The following is a 19,288-nucleotide window of genomic DNA, read 5'->3' as shown; positions in this document are numbered from 1 at the left end:
TGACGGTCAAGAGACGGGGGTCCGGAAAAAACCCCCAACCCGACCTTTCCCTGCACACAGGAATGATGCTTTTTTATAAAAGTCCTTCATTTTCAGGGCTGGCAGTGGAGGGTTCAGGGTTAGTTTTGTTTCAGACCCAGCTGACAGCTGCCCCTGTTTCTCCATCTTTGCGATACATGAGAGCATCTCATGTTTGCATCAACTTATAAATGTAGTAAAAAGCCCCAAACAAAACAAAAATAACACCCAAACCACCACCAACACACTCAAAAATAAACCCTGAGCTTTCAGAAGGTCACTGGCCCCGGTGTTTGGGGTGCTCACTGTCCCTGGGGGGAGGAACGCGAGAGCCCTGGCACTGGAGCGGCACTAACGGTCCCTGCGCTCCCGTTTGAAGAGAGCGGCCGCTCTCCAGGTGGCAGCGGCGTGAGAGAGCCGAATCTCCTCCGGGAACAGCTCCTGCAGCTCCGGAGCCAACTCCGAGTCTTTTGCGTCCAGGTCGGGAATGAGCGTTTCCTTCAGGCTGCAAAACAAAGAGCAAGAGCGGGAGCAGTAGGTGGTGTGCAGCAAACTACAAACAGCGGGGGGTGTTGTGTGTGGCAGCAATGCACTGGTAAGCACACCGGTTTCAATATGTGTATTTGCATTAAAGAGCCAGATTTATAGAGAAGGTGAGGAGCCCAGAGCCAGGAGGTTGCTGCACACGTGGAAAGCTGAGTGCGCTCATGGTTAGTGCGCGTGGATTTTGGGGGCGGGGAAGCTGGAGTTAACAAGAGCTGGGGGCTGGTTTGGGTGCGTAACCGTTACCTCCATGTGGGTTTGAATTCATCCACGGCTCGGACACGCCGCAGCTTCAGGACGATCATCTCGTGGAGCTCCTGCAGGAAGGTTTCCAGCCTTGAGTGCACCAGGAAGGTGTTGAGGAGCCTGGCGAGCTCTGGACTGAGCTCAGCTTTGTAGTCTGCACTGATGTCTGCAAAAGGATCCTGAAAATGCAGTGAGGGGGGAAAAACAAGCACACACACTTGAGCAACTTCATTTGGAGAAGAGGGAACAGCCCAGCAGGCACCGGAGTCCTCGGCTCCTTACCCTTCTGAGGCACAGAAGCTGCTCAGATTTGCGGGTTGAGAGGAGCTGCCACAGGGCGATGTTGTGCTTGAGGTGGCACCGTCTGAGGGCCTGAGGGAACACACAGAGAGTGAGGGATGGATTTAGGAACCTGACCACACATCGTTCCGCAGGGAGTTCATTGAGCCCTTTCAACACCGGTGTAGAAGCCCGAGGCTTCTCTCCCCGTCCTCCCCATTTTGCCTTCAATACTCCATTTCTTTGGTTCACAAAAAGGACACCAGACTGGCTGGATTTAGTAAAACCAGTGCAGGTTTTATCCTGCAGAATAAGCGCTCTGCTCTCAGGACTCACCCGCAGCACGTGAGGGTTCGTCTGCTCGCCCATCTGCAGCACGTTCTCAATGTAGTCCGTCAGAGGCATTTCGGCGTTCTCGCCAGCCATGGCCAGGAAGCCCAGGGTGATCTCGGTGACGGACAGAGCGTCGCACACGTCGCTGTAAGACTGCAGCTCCCCGCTGATCGTGTTCATCACAGAAGTGGGGAGAGCACTCTGAAAGCCAGGAAGTCCAAGCAATTGCTAATATTAGTTTAGAGCCATTCCTTACCGCTGCTGCAGCTGCTAAAGCCATGGGAGACAGCAGAGGCCCAGGTTTAGGAAATAGAAGAGGCTTGGCTGAATTCCTGGCCTTCGTAAATGCTGACCGACAGAAGGCCAGTGTGCACACGTTCAGGGCATGCCCAGGGATGAGCGGACAAGCCTGCAGATGTACGAGGCAAGCGACACGACCAACCTCACATCTCTCGGCACGGCAGGGGCCACACGCTCGCCCCGTTTCCAATGCAGAAACCCACCTGATCCATCTTGTTCCGGACATCGTTAAACAGCTGTTCATAATTCCGATCGTGCCTGTATACGAGGGTGGGTATGCCCTGTCAGGAGAGAAGCCCACGGCTGCACAGCTCCGGTAACGCTGCGTGCCCCGCGATGCGCGACGCCAGCGCAGCCCAGCAGCTGCCTGCGGGAATCGCTGCTGCCCGTCCTACCGTCAGCGTGATGAGCGGCTTCCCCTGCAGGAACTTGCTGACAATTTGCTGCTGGATCTTCTCCAGATCAAAGTCCTGCAGCGTCTCCCCTCCCTTCTCCATGCTGTACTGGCAGTTGGACAGGATCAGAGGAACCAGGTCTCTCTCAGGCTCGTAGCTGATCAAGTGCAGGTCGGCCACTTCTGATGGACTGATCAAGTACCTGCGGAAGGAAAACAGTCTCCAGCTGGAGCGAGCAGCCCTTGCGAAGCAGGGAAAGCTGACTGTGTGGTAGCAGGTAACACAGAGCTCCCCCAAACACCCAGCTGGAATAGCAACGTACTGGTCATCCTCCTTGCTGTGTTTGTTCACCGAGTGGATGAAGTCGTTGTGCAGACTGATGAGGTAACTGGCCAGGGCTGTGGAGCAGAGACCCAGCCCGCGGCGCCGCGGCAGCAGGACCTCGAGCTGGCTGTCCAGGGTCAGGTCCGCATCACAGTAGCCTTTAGGAAGCTTGATTTCCCCTGGAATAGAAGGCAGAGAAGGCTGCTCGAGGTGGCCGAGGGGCAGCCGCAAGGAGCAAAGTCTCCTGAGCTGCCCCAGGTCAGGAGAAAGCACATAACCAAAGAAAATAGCACTTTCTGTTCAGGTGAGAACGCTGCAAGCGGGGAACAAAAACTCTTCCATTTGCACCTAGATCCTAAATCTTTAATGGCCAAGGTCGGTGTTGAGGACACGCCTCAGCGCCGCAGCCGGGCTGAGCAGCGGCGCAGCAGAGCAGCGGCCCCGGCAGGGCCTGGCGCGCACGGACACTCACCGTGTGTGTCCAGCGAGCTCCTCAGCCGGTTCCACACCGACAGGAACACCGTCACTCTCCTCTGGAGCAGCTCCCTCATCACATCTGACACGTAACAGAAAGACGAGCATTGAAACGCCTTTCATGGCAACACCACGAAACGCCGTCATAGAAGGATTTCCGAAGCACACCACTGAACTCTGGGCAACTGCTCAAACAGATCAAGAGACACTAAACAGACATTAAATCGTTTTCTGATGTTATCAAATTGAGTCATTTGCTCTGTTTGTTTAAATTCTTCCATTATTGTCTGCTACAGGCCCAGGCTACAAGGCTGGATGGATCCTTGGTCCAATTCTGCACAACCTTTAAGTAATTTTGTAAGTACTTAAAAACATATCTAATTGTACTTAAGTACAACAGAAGGAGCTGCCACACTTTTCCAGGGTTAAGGTCTCCAGTTCATTGGATGGGAGCTAAAAGGAAGCTCACTAGTTACACTTTGGGCAGAGCCTTCTCACCCGAGAGGGGCTCGCTGAGGAAGGCTCTGATGGAGCAGGGCTTGACGTCAGTGGTGTTCTGGAACCGCCGCACCAAGTCCCTCTGCAGAGCCAGGATCTCCGGTAGGAACTTCAGCAGCCTCAGCTCTGTTTCCTGAGGGAGGAAGGGCAGCCCGTCAGGGAGGATGGACAAACCAGCTTTGAATGCTTTTATGGAATTACTTTTGAAATGTTTTAAAAGAAAAAATATTTTACATGTGTAATTCTCAAGATTATAGACGGTTATGAGAATAAAGACACTGTATAACGGCAGAGCGGATTGGTCCCTGGTGGCCCTGGCGAGCAGGGCTTGGAGCCTCCACTGCAGAGGCCCCTCCAGGCAGATTCCTGAGCCGATTCTTACACCCCTCACCCACCTTCTGCAGGAACCTCCAGAGCAGCGGGACGGCGTCCCTGGCGTTCTTCTGCTGGACCACGTGGGCCAGGTTCTCCACTGAAATCCTCTTTCGGCAGCTCCACATCTTGGAATGATGTATGTGACTGTCCCTGGGCAGCTGGGACAGGAACGTGACGGGGTCGCCATACACTATCTTCACTACTGGATTGGAAGAAATTCTCTCATCCTCTTGTATTTGTCTATTTAGCTTCAGAAGTTTTTTATCCAAACCCTGCATTTAAAAAAACCACACATATATATAAAAATAAATAAATATATATATATTAAAAAAAATATATATATATATATATAAATATATATAAAAATAAATATATATATATATATATATATCAGAATTGGTGGTGTCTTGCTCTGTTGAACCTCCACTAAAGTCAGCTTGATGACCAATTGCCACAGAAATATGTCAAAGTAGAAAATGAACTCCTAGGAAAGAACTGTTAAACACCCACAGCAAGACAGCTGGTTGTACCATCAAGTTGTTCTTTGTTCTCCGGCTCATCCAGCTGGCAGGTCTTCCATTCTTGAGATGATGCATACGGGTGGAAAAGGCAGACAGGATTCATTTGGGGCAACCAGCGCTCGCTTGGACCAATATTGCCAACTGAGCTAAGACATTTCTGCTTTTCTGGCCGTACAAAACCATCACAGCCCAGCTCTGCTCTCAGATACTCATTTGCACAGGTAGAACCAAGTTCTCTGACCCGTACAAGTGAACGCTGAGCTGCAGCTGTGTCCCCGGCGGCCCGGCTTTGGAACAGCTGGGTGACGTGCAGCACGGACGCTACAGCCGGTCACATTTCCAAATACATGAACCTTGAACTGCCAACTACTGAAATTTTATGCAGCAAATTTCTCACCTCCAATTCAGGAACAATAATTGTGTTTGCAACAACTTCTTCCCATTTGTTCCTCATCTCCTTGGTGGAGAGCACTTCGTCAAACCCAACTGGCCCTGCAACAGGGATATTTAGTCTCTTACACCTGCAATATTGCAGTTAAATGAAAGGACAGATTCCCTAAGCCTGCAGATGGGGCATCCTTGCAAGTCAGCATGATGAGCCAAGGGTAATTACAGAGGATCTAAATGAGTATCTTACTCTGGAGTCCCATCCAAACCAGCACACAGCCATCGCGGGTTTTCAGAAGCTCCAGTGCAGCCATTCACTCGAGTGACGTGCACGTTTGTACAAGTCACCCCGAACCCCAGAGAGGTTAAACAAGCTCTCCAAGGCCAGACCACAATCAACGACAGACCAGAGAGCAGAGCTTGGAATACCCATTTGTGCTGTCACATACTAAAAACATGGCTGTTACATATAAACCCGCTATGACACAATGACTCACGTCAACTTGAACTCCAGATTCTACCATGAACAGCATGTAGGCGACACACAGCAGGAGCAGCTGCAGTACCCTGCTTGTGAGCTGAAAGCTCTGTCAGTGTGTCCTGACGTTATTTATTCAACGATTCCTTCTCAGAATTATGCACCAAACCTTGCAAACCCCACATACTTGACCAAAGTAAACAGCCAAAAATTCTTCACTCCCTACAGTAAGAAACAAGCCTCAAACTTCTGGATCCCATCAGGACATCCACCGCCCGTTGGAGATGGTCTGTTAGCAAAGCAGCTGAAGAGCTGCTGCCCCCAAACGCAGATGGGACAGCGGGTGGCTCCTTACACTGGCCCGGGTGCTGCTGGGGGTCCTTGAGGAGGCTGCCGAGGACGAGATGAAGGATGTTGATGGTCTCATCCACACTCTTCCCCAAAATCTTAGTCAGCTGTGCCAAGTCCTCCTGAATATGCTGCTGCAGGAAACTCACCGGGTCACTCACCACAGGCTTGATCATATTTTGCAATGACTAGAGAAGCAAAATGGAAGAATGAGCAGAGCCAGTAACGCCCCATCCAACAAAGGCAGAGCTACAGCCTTCCCGGCAAGTCCCAGCCTATGGAATTCTGAGCGCGTGAACAACTAAAGGCAGGTACGTGTGTGCATGCAGGCGCATCCAGGAACCAGAACCACTCGTGTTGGGTCTCGCCTCTCGAGGGGCTGCCCCAGTCACCTGGCAGCGCGATGGAGAGGAGCAGCACCCCACAAAGGCCTCACTACGCTTCTTGTGGCCACCTGAACCACGACTGGAAGATACCTGAGGATGTCTTGTGGCTCCCAGCAGCATTGCCAGATGTGTGAGCAGGCGTATCAGCATGAAGACAACGGGGGACATGGCCCGGTCAGACACTCCCATTGCTCTTCTCTGTCGCACATCTCCAAGTATGTGGCCAGTTTGGGTTCTGTCTACGTTATTGCTGTTGGAAAGCATATATATAGTATTTATTTGCCCTGAAAGCATGACAGGAAAGTACTAGATCGTTTAGCGCTGAAAAGGTGAATGAACCAAAGCATACCAGAACTCCCGGAAGCCGGGCAGCGCCCTGTGGTGCATCCCCCCGACGTCGGCGCCGCAGTCCAGGCAGCGGCTCGTCTCCACGGGGCGGCCGCACTGCGGAACGCAAAGGGAGGACAGCGGAGTGAGAGCCGCTCCAGCGGAGAAAGGAGGAAACAACAGCTCAGACTGTAACGGTTGATTTGGAAACTGCTGTACACTGGGAGAAGAACCTCTGCCTCTTGTTTCCTACATTTACAGTATACGCTGTGGTAGAGCTGTTCTGAGTTTTACATTACAGTGGTAAAATGATTAGTAATGTAGAGAATTTAGAAAATGAACTGCTGTGCAACAGAACATAAATATCAGTAAATAAACCAAAACGTTTTATTGTTGAAAATATCACCTGCTTACAAACCAACTAATCTCAAACTCTTACCTCTCCCACGGTGCAGGGGTGGCCATTCGGACACACTACAAAGAAAGAGAAAAACCGGACAGAATTACAAGACAGACATTTATAAAGCCCCTGTTATTTGCTTTCACAGGGACCATCATCTTAGAGAAGGGAAAACACTAATCCAAAGCACTGACAGTCCCGAAGCCCAAAGGAACGACAGACCCACAGAGGAAGCCACGGAATTGTTCATCTTCTCCCCTTGAGGAACAAGGAGGAGACACCCGTAGGAACCATTTCATTCAAAACCCAAGGGCGTCCCTTCCGTTCTCTCACAGCGGTCAGGAGCACTTACCGTACCAGCGCAGGGCGGCCAGCCCCTGCCAGGCCCTCGCCTGAGCCGTTATATCTTCTGGCATCGTAGGCAGAAAAGAGCGCTAAGGAGGAAAAAGGTGAAAAATGAGCATATAAATCAGTTACTTCCTGTAGCAGTTGCTCGCTGTTTCCTTATTCTAACAGCAGAAGTCATGCAGATGACAGACATGCACGTTTTCAAGTTCTGCCTTTGAAAATCTACCCTTAACTGTTAATATTGTTAAGCCTTGCGTGTGCGCTCCCAAGACACGGTGAACGGGACTGCTCTGGGTGGCCTGACGTCCCCCGTGGTGTCCCCGCGCTGTGGACAGTGGGAGCAGAGCAGCAGGTGCCCCAGCCCGGCCCCACGAGCCGCTGTCCCCACGCACACGGGTCCCCAGCCAGGACCTGCCAGCTGCTTCCAGACTCACTCAAACACCCGCAGACATATTTGCCCGATACCGCTCGGGATGCAGAGGTACCTTGAAAAGGCACCAACCCAGAGCTTGTCATTGTGCTAATTAATCCCAACAACACTGAAATAACCACGCATCAGCAATTCACAGCTACAACAATAAGCTGGTGCGTTTGATGCTGAGACAGGTTAGACTACAGAGGATCCAGCAGAGAGATGAAAGAACTGGCAACACGCGGCACTGCCCGCCGAGGGGACCGTCACCTGCATGGAGCGCGGGCGGAGCGCCAGGTTCCTCAGGGGCCGCAGGACGGGGCTGTGCCCGCACAGCAGCACGGCCGCGGCGTGAACGGCCGCCTCGAGCAGCGCCCCGTCCCGGCCGGAGCTGCCGGGAGCCACGGGCAGACGCGGCAGCGTGTTCAGCACAAGAGAGGCTGCAAAGGTCCGCAGGTCTGGAGAATCCAGGACTTGGGAGTTCTGGATGAACTTCATCATCGCTTCTGTTTGCTGAAAGCACACATATAAAAGAAATGGACCCAGCATGATATTGTCCACCAAGCTGAAGGGGACTATCAGCTGCTTCCTATGCTGCGTTGCCCCGCTTTGAAAACATTTCCAGTCTGCTTTGATCAGTACATAACTGTATTTGGGGCTAAAGAACAAAAGGCTCTTCCACCCATGATTTAAATGTCATTCATCCTTATCAATGAAGCATGTTTGTCACAAGCTTCCGAAGTGAAGCGTCTTACCTGCTGTTTGGGATGAAGGTTTGAGTCAGGAGCTCCGTACAGGGCGGTGACCTCTCTGAAAACAGCCAGGAGCAGGTGGACGGACCGCGCGGCCGGGGAGCTGCCGGGCGCCTGCAACGCAACCACCCATGAGCACAGGAGGCCGCAGGTGTCCCAGCTCAGCTGTGACAAGCTCTCAGCTGTTGCTGGGTATACAGGCGTTAGCAGGTCTGTGGTAAAGCTCTCCCCATAAATGACAGGGGATAGCACAGAAATGGCTGGTCGAGCCATAAATGAGTAACTGAGAGCACTTTTGCTGATTGAGGGGTTTACACCAGGAACCTCTCAAGTATTTTGTTCTTCTAACGCCCAGTCAGAACTGCGCTGTCACTGGGCAGCAACACACACACGCCTTCCTTCCAATCGAAGCAACAACCAAGTGGGAAAAACAATCCCAACCAGAGCATAACAAATAGTACTGAAACATTCGAAGGTGCATTGTTCACAAACTTCTTCCTGAAGATTTTCATACACAAAATACAAATTGGAAAAAGGTTGAAATTCCACAGAAAGCACCTGTTTGATTGGGAGGGGCACAAAGCCTCTTTGAGCACCGGCCAGCTGGCGGCAAGGTGCCTGTACTGCTCAGCGTAAAACAAACCGCTGCGATGCAGCACAAGGGGAGAACAGCAAGATGAGCAACCAGAGGTACCCTCAGAGTTACACACGCTAGAACACAGTGAGAAAGCAAAGCACAGGTGTGTCTGCTGGGATGAGCCACAGCAACTTCCACGCCACGGCAGCCCAGGCGTGTCCCCTGGAACAGACACTGTCAACAGCAACACCAGGTTGAACACTGACCGTCCAGAACCCGCACCGGGTACGGCGAGGAGAACGGAACCCACCTTCTCCGCCTCTAGGAGGGCCTCAGTCTCACACTCGATCATGGCTTGGCCCACAGCGTCACGCAGCGCTCGGTAATTCTCACCGCACGCCAGGTAACGATCGATGTGATTAGACTGGCTGCTCTGTACCTGCCAAGGGAAAAGCCCACGGTGAGCACCGCACACCGAGCGGCCTTCGGACAGGGCAGAATCTCCTCTGCCCCCGAGAACTGCGGCATTTCAGCCTTTGCGGAGGCAGCGGGCAGGCCCGGCGCGCGGCGCCTCCGCCACCCGCAGCTCCAGCACAGTGAGCCCCCCAGAGCCACACAGCAGGACAAACGGCCCAAAGCAGCACAGGGTGAAGAGGGGAGCGGAGCCATCTCAGAGGAGACCGCTCTCCGTTACCTGCTCCAGAATTTCCGCTGGGAACACCCAGTTAAACTGGGTGTTGGTGACAAGTTTCTGAGCAAACTCCATCCCATACTGACTGGCGATCCTCCGGACCAGGTAAACGCGATGCCAGTCGTTCCTGGAGAGGCTGCAGAACGCCCTCACGTTCGCCAGGTAACGCTGCTGCTCCTCCACCTGGTCTTGCTCTGGAGGGGAAGAAACGCTCAGTGTTGCCTCAGCCAGGATTCAGACCCCTCCGGGCGCATCTCACCAGCGCGACAGCCCCAACGCGAGGGCTGGGCACTCAGGTCCCTTGGAATCAGTTATGTTACCACACTTTGATGCTTCACGGACTGCATAAGTACTTGAGACTCTCCACACACTGTTCCTCTTTATCGGGTGAGCAAATCAGCTCAAAACTTTTTACTTATTTTTTTGGAAGTATTTCTTCACCCCTTTTAGCTGAGCAGAGCTCACATTGGTATAAAACACTAAGTCTCACAGCGGTCATGTATCTGAAGCATCATTTATGCTTTGTTCATTTATTCATTCCCATTCAATTTAGTTGGTTCTAAATAAGATTTCCCTGCTGGCATCTGGAGGACAAAGTAAATCTCCTCCCAAAGGCACAACTGCGATGTCACTGCCCGAGGGGTCACTGCCCCAGCCTTGCCACTACTGCAGTTACAGAGCACCGTTAATACAGGGGCGAGGGGACGAATGACGGCTGACACCTCTAACGAAAGGGAAAAGGAAAAGCCCACGCACCAGAACAAGCTCCGGCACAGCAGGGGAGCACCGACTGCCCAGCCGCCTCCCATGGTGACTTTGCCCTGTGCACAGAATTTCCCTTCGACAGCAGAATAATTGGACTCACCTGTGCCCTCGTGCAAGTCGAAGAGCAGCTCTGCAGCCTTACTCAGGTACAGGCGAACCTTGGCCACCGCCTGCAGATACTCAACGGATGATTCCCGAGGAGCCTCTCGGCTGTTCTTGGGGAGATAGTTCTCTGGAAAGCCCCTGTCCCTGGGCACACGGTCCAGATGCTCATATCCAAGGGTGCCCTCAGACTTTTCACAGATGGAATCCTAAAGAAGAGGCACAGCCACATAAATCCGATGTCCTGTGCACTGGTACTTGAGGTGTCCAAGCACCCCAGCTCCCCGCCACGTTTCCCAAGCATACGGCTGAGCAAGAGAGCGATGGGCACGCTGGCTTGTGTGCCCCAAGAGGCCAAGCTCTACCTGTCCTTCCCTTTCAAAGAACACAAATTTTGATCTTATCTACAAAGTCACCATTTTAATGAAAACTATAAGAAACGAAACCTCTACCCTGCTGTCAAGTTTGTTAAAAGTTGTCCAAAGCATTAAAAGTTATGCCAGGGGAGGAAAGCGAACAATCCAAACAGCATAATAATCTAGGGCTTTGCAAACAGTGAAGTGCCTGTGAGAACAAGGCGGCAGCTCAGCGGACTGACTGCAGAGACCCCCCTGCTGGCTGCGCTCCGGCTGCAGCGCGAGTGCCACCAGCGCACCCACACCAAGAAAGAGCCGCTGTAGCGCTGCAGACGCACGAGCAGGGCCGGTGGCCCTGGGGAGGCTCTGATCGGAGCTTCCTTTTGGGCTCTCCAGTTGGGCAGCGAGCTATGCGCACATGAAACTTGCCTAGAATTGCTGAAGAACTCCTATTCTTGACTTTTGATTCCTGCAACAGTTTCATTGCCCAGATCTTACCTCCAAGCAGTTGACGAAAAGCAAGTAGAGCTCTTTTTTGTCATTCTGCTCTAGAATCTCGTTGTGCTCCACCCGGGACAGGTAGCGTTGCACATCATTTTTCACTTCATTGAAGCTACAGAAGAGAGAAACACCCCCTCACCACAGCTGCAGTACTGACAGCTACTTATGTTCTAAATCATGACCAAACTACTAGTTCTGTCCCTGGGACAGGTGGGGTCACTCTGGATCCATCTGGAGGATGGGAAAACAACCACGTTCAGCACAGCTTTAGGTCAATAACAGCCAGGTAAACCTGGGCATGGCCTGGTCACATCCTGCAGCACAAGCCACATCCAAGCCAGCCAAGTTGCACAACTAATGCAAAGGAATGGGATGAATTTCACCCGTAATAATTCAAATACAATGAGTAGCACAGAAGCAAGAACAATCAGGCTGGTTTCATAATGTCATGAAAACCAAAGCTGAGCCGCCCCCAGTGTAACATCCCTCGGTTGCGTGACTGTGCTCACCTGTACTTCAAGAGGAGCTTCAGCATCACTGAGCGGATGACGGGAGTTTCATCCACTTCATCGTTAAATGGGGACAGAAATTTAGTGTAGATAGCAGGGTGATCTGTGGAGATAAGAAACAGACAAGTTTGGCAGGTGAGAGAAAGCAGCAAGAGAGTCAGCTCCGTGACCCGAGCGCCGGGGCAAGGGAGCTCACCTGAGCCTTTCAGGAGGTTCCTGTGAACAAACAGCAGGTTCAGGAGCTCCTGGGTCACCTCTGCCTCGGGGGGCTCGTTGTCCTTGAAGCACATGGTGGTGACCACGTCTATGAAGAACTTATTGCATCTCTGCCGGAACAGGGCGTTTCTTGCTAAGGCATCTCTAGGGGAAGGGTAAAAAGCATTAAGACAATGTTCAAATACAGAAGCACTTAAATAATGGATGAAGCAAAGCAAACACAGCCAGAAGTCACCAAGGTGAGAGACTTTTCCAGCTTTCCAAGAGGCATTTGGGCCACACTTCAGCGGTCGTGTCTGCACAGGCTGTATCATACCAGCAACTAAGATCACAAACAGCAACAGGGTGCCAGTCACTTCTAGTGAGATTTTCGCTAACCTTTCAGAAAATAACCCAAGGGGACCAGGAGGTTTCTTGTCCCCTCCAGCCCTGACAGTGCTTTAGCTTCACAGGGTTTTGTAACCACAGTTACATGGGGCCAAGGCAACATCTTCCCTTCTTTTGAAGCAAAGCAAAAATGGACAGGACCTGTTCCAGCTCCAGCAAGCACAGAGCAGAGTTCCCTCCACCCGTTCTGCTCGTGTTGACAGAGTCGCAAATAAGAATCTCATACAGCCAGCCCGCTGCGACACGTCCCCTTGGTCAGGGTGGGATACCTGAGCTCAGCCCGCTGCGACACGTCCCCTTGGCCAGGGTGGGATACCTGAGCTCAGCCCGCTGCGACACCTCCCCTTGGTCAGGGTGGGATACCTGAGCTCCACAGAGACCTCCAGGTCAGCGTCGGCCATGGCCACCCTGCAGTACGGACAGTGCATCTGCGCGGGGACCAGCCACGTCCTGATGCACTTGTGGCAGAACACGTGGCAGCACGGCAGGCAGACGGGGTCCCTCGGCTCCCCCAGGCAGATGGGACACGGCTCCAGGCCGTACCTGTGATGCAGAAACGGCACTGAACACAACGGCTCCGTGTTGTCTTACCAAAAGCCTTTACTGACATGTTCGTCTGCAACCAAGAGGAGACAGAGTAAGACCTGCTGGCTAACTGCTTATCTTATGGAAACAAAATGGAAGTTACTGCCCTTTGTCTGGTTTTCGTTACACTGTACACAGCACCGCCTGATGCCCAGAAACACGCTGGCCCCACCGGCAGCATCCAGCCGGCCCCTGGGCTTGTCTCGGCGTCAGTACCTGTAGAGCCGGCTGCTGACTTCATCCTTGCACCGGCACAGCACTTTCATCACTGCAACAAAAGTCGGATGGGTCTTCATGTCTGAATCGTGCTGAAAACACTGCGGAGGAAAGGGACAAAGCTGTGTGACTCAGCTCTAAGACCCGAGACTGAAATTCACATCATCAGCAGGAGCAAACGGGGAAGAGGTGAAATCCCACCTTTGCTTACCTTGGCAAGAAGCAAAGTATAGTTTTTCACTAAGTTCTCAAGTTCTGGCATCAGAGTGTCGATGCCTAATAACACGTGTTCTACAAACAGAGACATGGCGAACACCCGGTTCCAGCAGACTCTGCGGGAGGGAAAGCGCCGTTTCAAACACCACAACTACGAGCTGAGAGCACGAACGGAAACGCAGTAGCAGGTCAGTCCAAGGATCTCGCTGCTTTTCATGGTCACCACTCCACCCCTTGTGCCCCTCTCATGCACCTCCTGCCTCTGCCCTCTGGTTTTCAGCCCCGGCTTCTTGCCAAGGACAAACCACAAAGCAGCACCTGGCACAGGGGGTTCTGGCACGGGGGGGTTCTGGCACGGGGGGGTTCTGGCACGGGGGGGTTCTGGCACGGGGGCCGGTCCTGTAACAGCGCTGCAGCGAACCGGGAGCACTGCACAGACCTTCGCACACCCCTAACTCCTATAGCAACGAAATGATTTTAAAGATATAATAATCACAGTTAACCACACTTTCTTCCCTTCAGCTAAACAAGGTCTGTGAGAAACTGGGACAGCGCTCTGCACTCGCCTTCCAAGACACAAGACTCCATCTCAGATGCAGAGAAGCTCCCCATCTCTCCCGGTCTTACATGGGATGAAGTGGGGAGACATTGCTGGTTAACAGGAACTTCAGGAGAGGTTTAAGGAGCCCCTGAACCCAGCTGGAATGCACTGGATGATACTGCCAGGTTTAGAGGGACAATCTACATGAGATGAGAAAACACGTCTGGTTCTTGGCTCTTGGTATGTGACTGAGCCCAGCAGGAACCTGGAACGGTTTGCAAAGCCTTTGTCTGAAAAAAGCAGCACCGGAGCAGTTTCCAGCCTGCGGTCATGTTCTTACCAACGGCGAGGCAAAGGCCAGGACTGTGAACACGTCTGTGGTACGTACTCGAGCTGTCTGAGCGCCTGATGGCACTGACTCCCGCTTCTCTGTACGTCCTTCTCTTTACAAAGGAATTCAATGGGCATACGAAGTTTCTTCACTCTCCGCAGCCAGACCTCGGGGTGCACTGTCTGCACTTGATCCTGCAGCTCCTCAGCACACGCCATCGCAGCAAACACATCCAGAACCTGGACACACACAGGGTGGGAGCATAAACACAACAGTGGCATCTCAGAATTATCTGTGCACCGCGGGCTCTCGATCTGGTTTGCTCTAACGCATTCAACTGAATGACTTGAGCATCTTAAGCTCTGGAATTCTCATGCTCATGGCTCAGGTCATTAGCACATCCTATTAACTGATGCAAAAGCAGGGCAAATTATTTTAAATCCTGCTAGTAACAGTGATGACACAGCAGCCTGTTCCTAACAGTGAGCATCCTGACGGAGCTCGCGCCTCCCGCTTTACTGTTGCTGAATCACTGTCAGTAACTCAGCGCTGAGGGTCGCCCGGCGCCCGTGGGCCACTCTACCATCTCTGCCGGCCGCGCTCCGTGGGGCTGCTGCTCCAGAAGGTACGTGAGCACCCCAGGGTGCACAGCCATGATCCTGGAGAAGTTCTGCAGGCGGCTCTTGAACTGATTGTATCCCAGGTGGACCCATGGCAAGGACGGGACCGTCTCCTCTCTTCTGAGAGATGTTGCCTTCCATTCCTCGATGCAGGATAAGAATGCAAGCTGCAGACACTACAAGTTCAGAAAAAAGTTAAAGAATTTTTGGAATTAATCTTGTACTGGAAATCCCGGCAAAATTCTCTGTAAGGAGAGAATTGGTACTTTACAAGATAGCCTTAAATGATGTGTCAGTTTTTACAGGAGCTCCTATGAAAGGACTTTTCTGAGTAAGGTCTCAGCAATTTCAGCACCATTGCCAAACGCAGCTGCTTTGTAGCGGCCTCGCTGTTCTGTGTCAGAGCAGGACCGGGGCTGCAAAGGCCGGGCTGACACGGGGCAGGGTCCCGGCCGCCCTGCTCTCCCCCGCACCAGGGGCTCCCACTCGCTGACCTGCAGCTCCTGCACGGAGGACACCCCGATGCTCAGGACAATAAAGTCGGTGATATAGCGCTGGAAGAGCACGTCCTTGTCTTCCTCAGTCAGAGCAGAGATAAATTTTCCCAGGGCGGTTTTCTGGAAGATATCCACAAACTTCTCCGCTTGGTCTGCAAAATGAGAATGCAGAGAAAACTGAACACCGGGGGAGGCCGGGTTGGACACAGCTTCTGTCCCAAAGAGACGACACCTGATTAACCACCTATGCACGCAGCACTCCCCTCGTGCAAAGCATTAACAAGGGATTTGAGGCCAGGACTTCTCAGCCCAAGCGCCAGTGTTGTATTTACAGAAACTCACTCTTGGCGTTTCCACGGCATTTTGAATACAAGGGCGCAGAATATGTGAAAGACAAATCGCGGGAAGCACAAAGAAAAGCCAGCTGCACAAAGCTCTGCTGGCTCACGTGAGCACAGAGGGAATCAAGGTGACTCCGGGGTTGCAGAAAGGTGGAGGTTTGGTAGCGACAAAGCAGAGTTTACAGGGCAGATGGATGGAGATGCTCACACCAGGCTCTCACCTTCCGTGTTCTGGATGTATTGAGCTTCCAGCCACAGCTCGTCCAAGTACTCCTTTATCCTCCAGCTGAAGGGCATCGCATTCCCAGCATCAGCAGACACCGTCATGTTGTTCTGCACCAGAATGATCTCTGGCTGAGAGCTAGGAGATCAAAAGGTCATTAACACACCGGGCTTTTGTCTGGAAAACACATTCAGACAGAGGCAGGAAGCTGCAGAAAGCAAGAAGTTAGACCTGGAGAGGGAGGAGGGAGGGGAAAAGAACTGAAGGGCTCATTAATACAGCTCAGCCTGCCAGCTGTGCAGCATCGGGACTCAGTAAGTGCTGCCTGGCCCAAGGGCTGCAGCGCAGGACACGTGGGGCCGGGGAAGCAGCTGAACACGGGAGGCAGAGAGCAAAGCCCGGCAGCGCCGGGGACGGGAGGACGGACTCGTGCAGACACCGAGAGCCCCGCGGCCTCGGGCACAGCGCGGGGAGCGACCCGCAGCGTTCACCCCCCGTGTGGATGTGCGAGCAGCGCTGGCCCGGTCCCGGCGCCGCTCTCTGCGGGGCCCACCTGCTCGCTCCCGCAGCGGCAGGGACAGGCAGGAGCTTCGTGTCACTGAAGATGAACATCCACAGGTCCGTCACCCACTCGGCCGGCGGCCTGGCCAGCAGCTCCAGGTTGCCGTTTCTGTCTATGACAGCAACCAGGAGAGCCAGGAATGGAGTGATCACGTTCTGGACTCGCTTCCACAGGGTGTGCCTTGGACAGAGAGAGACCGAGAAACCCAGAGGGGCAGTGAGCAACAACATCAAACCAGGAGGTGGCGGCCCTGCAATTTGCTGACATTTGCATGGGAGAAAGTCCCCCAGTCCTGCCTTTAAGGGGCTAAACACCACAACAGAAACCGCTACACCTGTGACCGGTGGCTCGCCTGTAATCCCGCTGTTCCACCCAAAGCACGTGTGCGTTCCTGCCCTGCACAGCCCACCCTCAGGAGCCAGGACAGACAGAAGTGCCACCGGAGGGACCCAGCACAGCCCAGCCTGGCACGGCAGATCCGGTTGTGCAGAACCGCCATCTCTGCACAGTTGCCGTTTGCGCGGGGAGCCTGCGGGTGACAGGATGCGGCTGCTGTGCTCACCTGAAGGTACCGGCCTCCTGCAGAGCACTGAGGTTGGAAGCCTCCCGAAGCACCCAGTTTTTCGGGTGAAGGGAATTTTCTTCTTGCTTCTTCAAGAGGTTAGAGAGACGAGCCTTTGTTATCTTCAGGAAAGAGGCTACAAAACAACAATGAACTTGCTTTTTCTGTTGGCGTTGGATCCAAATCCAAGTATCACACCAATAACAACATTTTACAATTGTTTCAATAATCAGCCAATTGGGGAAACAAACAAACCAACCAACCAACCCAAAACCAACACCACCACCACCAGAGCCACCAGAGCTAGAACAGCCGGAGCAAAGGCCCAGCCTGAGCTCCAGGACAAGCCCGGCAGCCAAAGGAGCCACAGCCCAGGCACAGACACACGCTCTGGGGAAACCACCCGGGGGATCCCCTTGTGAACACCACAGCACGGAGCTCTGAGCTCTGGGGCACCGCTGAGTGAAGGTCCACGTGTTCCTGGTCCCCCGGGTGCCCAGGGCAGCACCTGCTGCAGCAGGGAGCACGTACCTTTCAGGTCATTCTCTTTGGACAGGAGGCCAAGGAGAATCTTAATTCGCCTTGTGCTTCGACTAAGATCTTCATTTTGGTCCCGCAGCACCCCCACAGCGCTTTGTACACAGGTCCTCAGGAGAACAGTGGTGTCCAGGATTTCACCCTTCCCAGGAACAGCATGAAAAACAGTTCATTCCTCTTCAGTTTTACCCTTTTCCCCCAACACATCCCTCTCAAAACGATTGTAGTGCTCTCTAGAAAGGGCCTGTGCCCCTGCACCCCAGCTCCCAGTTTTCCTCATCTCAGGCTGCAAATCCAAGTTCTTTTGCTCTCAAGCACACGATGCACCTGCTGTGACCCTTTCAAATCGGCACGTAACACAGCGTCCGTACCCAGGCTCCTGCGAGGGAACACCTGGCAGCTCGGGAAGCGGAAATGGTGACTATGACCATGGAACGTGCCCCTCCCTGGAGATGCTGAGGCGCGAAGGGCAGAAGCCACACGCGGTTGCCCCGAGCCACGCAGGGCAAGGGAGCTGCTCAGCACGGCTCCAGCGCACCGGGCGCTGCTCGGCACGGCTCCAGCGCACCGGGCGCTGCTCGGCACGGCTCCAGCGCACCGGGCGCTCACAGCCGGAGCGCCGGCGCCACACAGACACCTCAGCCTCGGGGTGCAGAAAGACAACAGAGCTTTTAAAACCGATTTTTACAAATTAGGAGTATGAAGTGACGAGGGAATCGGAGGGTCCTTAGAACGGTTTACTTCTTCAGTGATGGCAATTTTGACTGGGCAGCAGGGGGAGAAATTTGTGTGTGATCATTAAGGTTCGTGATGCAAATACAGTTCCTGAGGGATTTCAAGTGAATGAGGATGCAAAGGGCACCGATGGGTGACAAAGGGCAGAGAGCTGTACTGACAGCTGAGAAGCCAACAAACGTGTCCCGAACTGACCTCACAGTGCTCTGCTTGGGGCTCCCGTGTTTGAACCTCCTTGTTTTCCTCCCGTTCTTCACCACTCACAGGCAGAGCTGCAACCGAAGTGTAGAATTGTTGATAGAAAGAAGCAATACCCTTCTGCATCAGTCAGATAAGGGTTCATTTAGCAACAGCATCCCAGAGCAGCAGAACATCTGTCAGGGATCCATTATCACCTGCATGAGAAGCTGCGCTGCAGCTCAATAAACAGCTGCAGCTGCCAGGGCAGTCATGTTGTGACCCCCCTACGAAAAACAGATGCTGAGCAAGGAGAGTCAATAGATACGTTGTACCAGGCAAAAGCTCCACTAGCACCAGGTCTGGGGGTGCATCCCCCTCTTCCCGTCCCCACACCAGCACACAGCTCACCTTTGGTTTTAGCTGAGTGCTCACAGAACATCTGGCTGATGGTGAGGTTCTGCAGCGCTGTCATGTCCGACACCATGTCTTTGGATCTGCGGAGATCGTCTATATGCACTGACTGCCACAGGCCTAAGGGCAGAGGAACAAAATTTCCTGCCATGCCTGCAGCATGCTCTTCTGGAACAGCTTCCCAAGAGTTCTCCCCCAGCAGCTCTGGGGCAGCAGTTCACGTTCTGTCATTCTTGATGTGGAAAGGGAAAGCAGCAGCTCCTGTTGAACACGCCAACACACGCTGCCCTGACCAACGGGCGTGGGGCTCGGAGCCCAGCGCACAGCAGGACACGCGCCGGGTGTCTGCTGGAGGACAACACGCCAGAGCACCCATGGGGTCCGCCTGCTGCTCACAGGCTGAGCAGCACGCTCAGGTGTCCGTGGGCTCTCACAGAGGAGACCGCGACTCAGAGGTCCTGACCCCCAGGGCAATGCCCATGG

The 19,288-nt window shown here is 53.3% G+C and overlaps 1 protein-coding gene across 1 annotated transcript in view; it reads right to left on the bottom strand.

Annotated features, from left to right (window-relative positions):
• Positions 1–66: 66 nt before the first annotated feature.
• Positions 67–19,288, bottom strand: part of RNF213 (ring finger protein 213) — a 46,501-nt gene continuing 27,279 nt past the window's right edge. Inside the window, exons 32-67 of the mRNA XM_082067425.1 lie at positions 18,803–18,925; positions 18,410–18,486; positions 17,474–17,621; positions 16,943–17,078; positions 16,372–16,560; positions 15,817–15,956; positions 15,252–15,406; positions 14,721–14,933; positions 14,195–14,376; positions 13,261–13,381; positions 13,050–13,150; positions 12,612–12,791; positions 11,842–12,005; positions 11,646–11,748; positions 11,134–11,248; positions 10,278–10,488; positions 9,416–9,606; positions 9,032–9,160; positions 8,148–8,258; positions 7,663–7,905; positions 6,985–7,066; positions 6,672–6,706; positions 6,255–6,349; positions 5,996–6,155; positions 5,527–5,707; positions 4,704–4,798; positions 3,806–4,057; positions 3,411–3,543; positions 2,911–2,994; positions 2,437–2,617; positions 2,115–2,316; positions 1,923–2,000; positions 1,423–1,620; positions 1,090–1,179; positions 808–986; positions 67–523 (exon numbers count right to left, since the gene is read on the bottom strand). Coding sequence (XP_081923551.1) covers positions 370–523; positions 808–986; positions 1,090–1,179; positions 1,423–1,620; positions 1,923–2,000; positions 2,115–2,316; positions 2,437–2,617; positions 2,911–2,994; positions 3,411–3,543; positions 3,806–4,057; positions 4,704–4,798; positions 5,527–5,707; positions 5,996–6,155; positions 6,255–6,349; positions 6,672–6,706; positions 6,985–7,066; positions 7,663–7,905; positions 8,148–8,258; positions 9,032–9,160; positions 9,416–9,606; positions 10,278–10,488; positions 11,134–11,248; positions 11,646–11,748; positions 11,842–12,005; positions 12,612–12,791; positions 13,050–13,150; positions 13,261–13,381; positions 14,195–14,376; positions 14,721–14,933; positions 15,252–15,406; positions 15,817–15,956; positions 16,372–16,560; positions 16,943–17,078; positions 17,474–17,621; positions 18,410–18,486; positions 18,803–18,925 — 5,231 coding nt within the window. The 3' untranslated portion in view covers positions 67–369. The remainder of the gene's footprint in view (positions 524–807; positions 987–1,089; positions 1,180–1,422; positions 1,621–1,922; positions 2,001–2,114; positions 2,317–2,436; positions 2,618–2,910; positions 2,995–3,410; positions 3,544–3,805; positions 4,058–4,703; positions 4,799–5,526; positions 5,708–5,995; positions 6,156–6,254; positions 6,350–6,671; positions 6,707–6,984; positions 7,067–7,662; positions 7,906–8,147; positions 8,259–9,031; positions 9,161–9,415; positions 9,607–10,277; positions 10,489–11,133; positions 11,249–11,645; positions 11,749–11,841; positions 12,006–12,611; positions 12,792–13,049; positions 13,151–13,260; positions 13,382–14,194; positions 14,377–14,720; positions 14,934–15,251; positions 15,407–15,816; positions 15,957–16,371; positions 16,561–16,942; positions 17,079–17,473; positions 17,622–18,409; positions 18,487–18,802; positions 18,926–19,288) is intronic.

Source organism: Streptopelia decaocto (assembly GCF_964273445.1).
Source record: "Streptopelia decaocto genome assembly, chromosome: 16".
NCBI classification, from domain to species: Eukaryota; Metazoa; Chordata; class Aves; order Columbiformes; family Columbidae; genus Streptopelia; species Streptopelia decaocto.
Note: the sequence above shows the minus strand (reverse complement) of the source record. Positions and strands in the feature narration are given on the sequence as shown.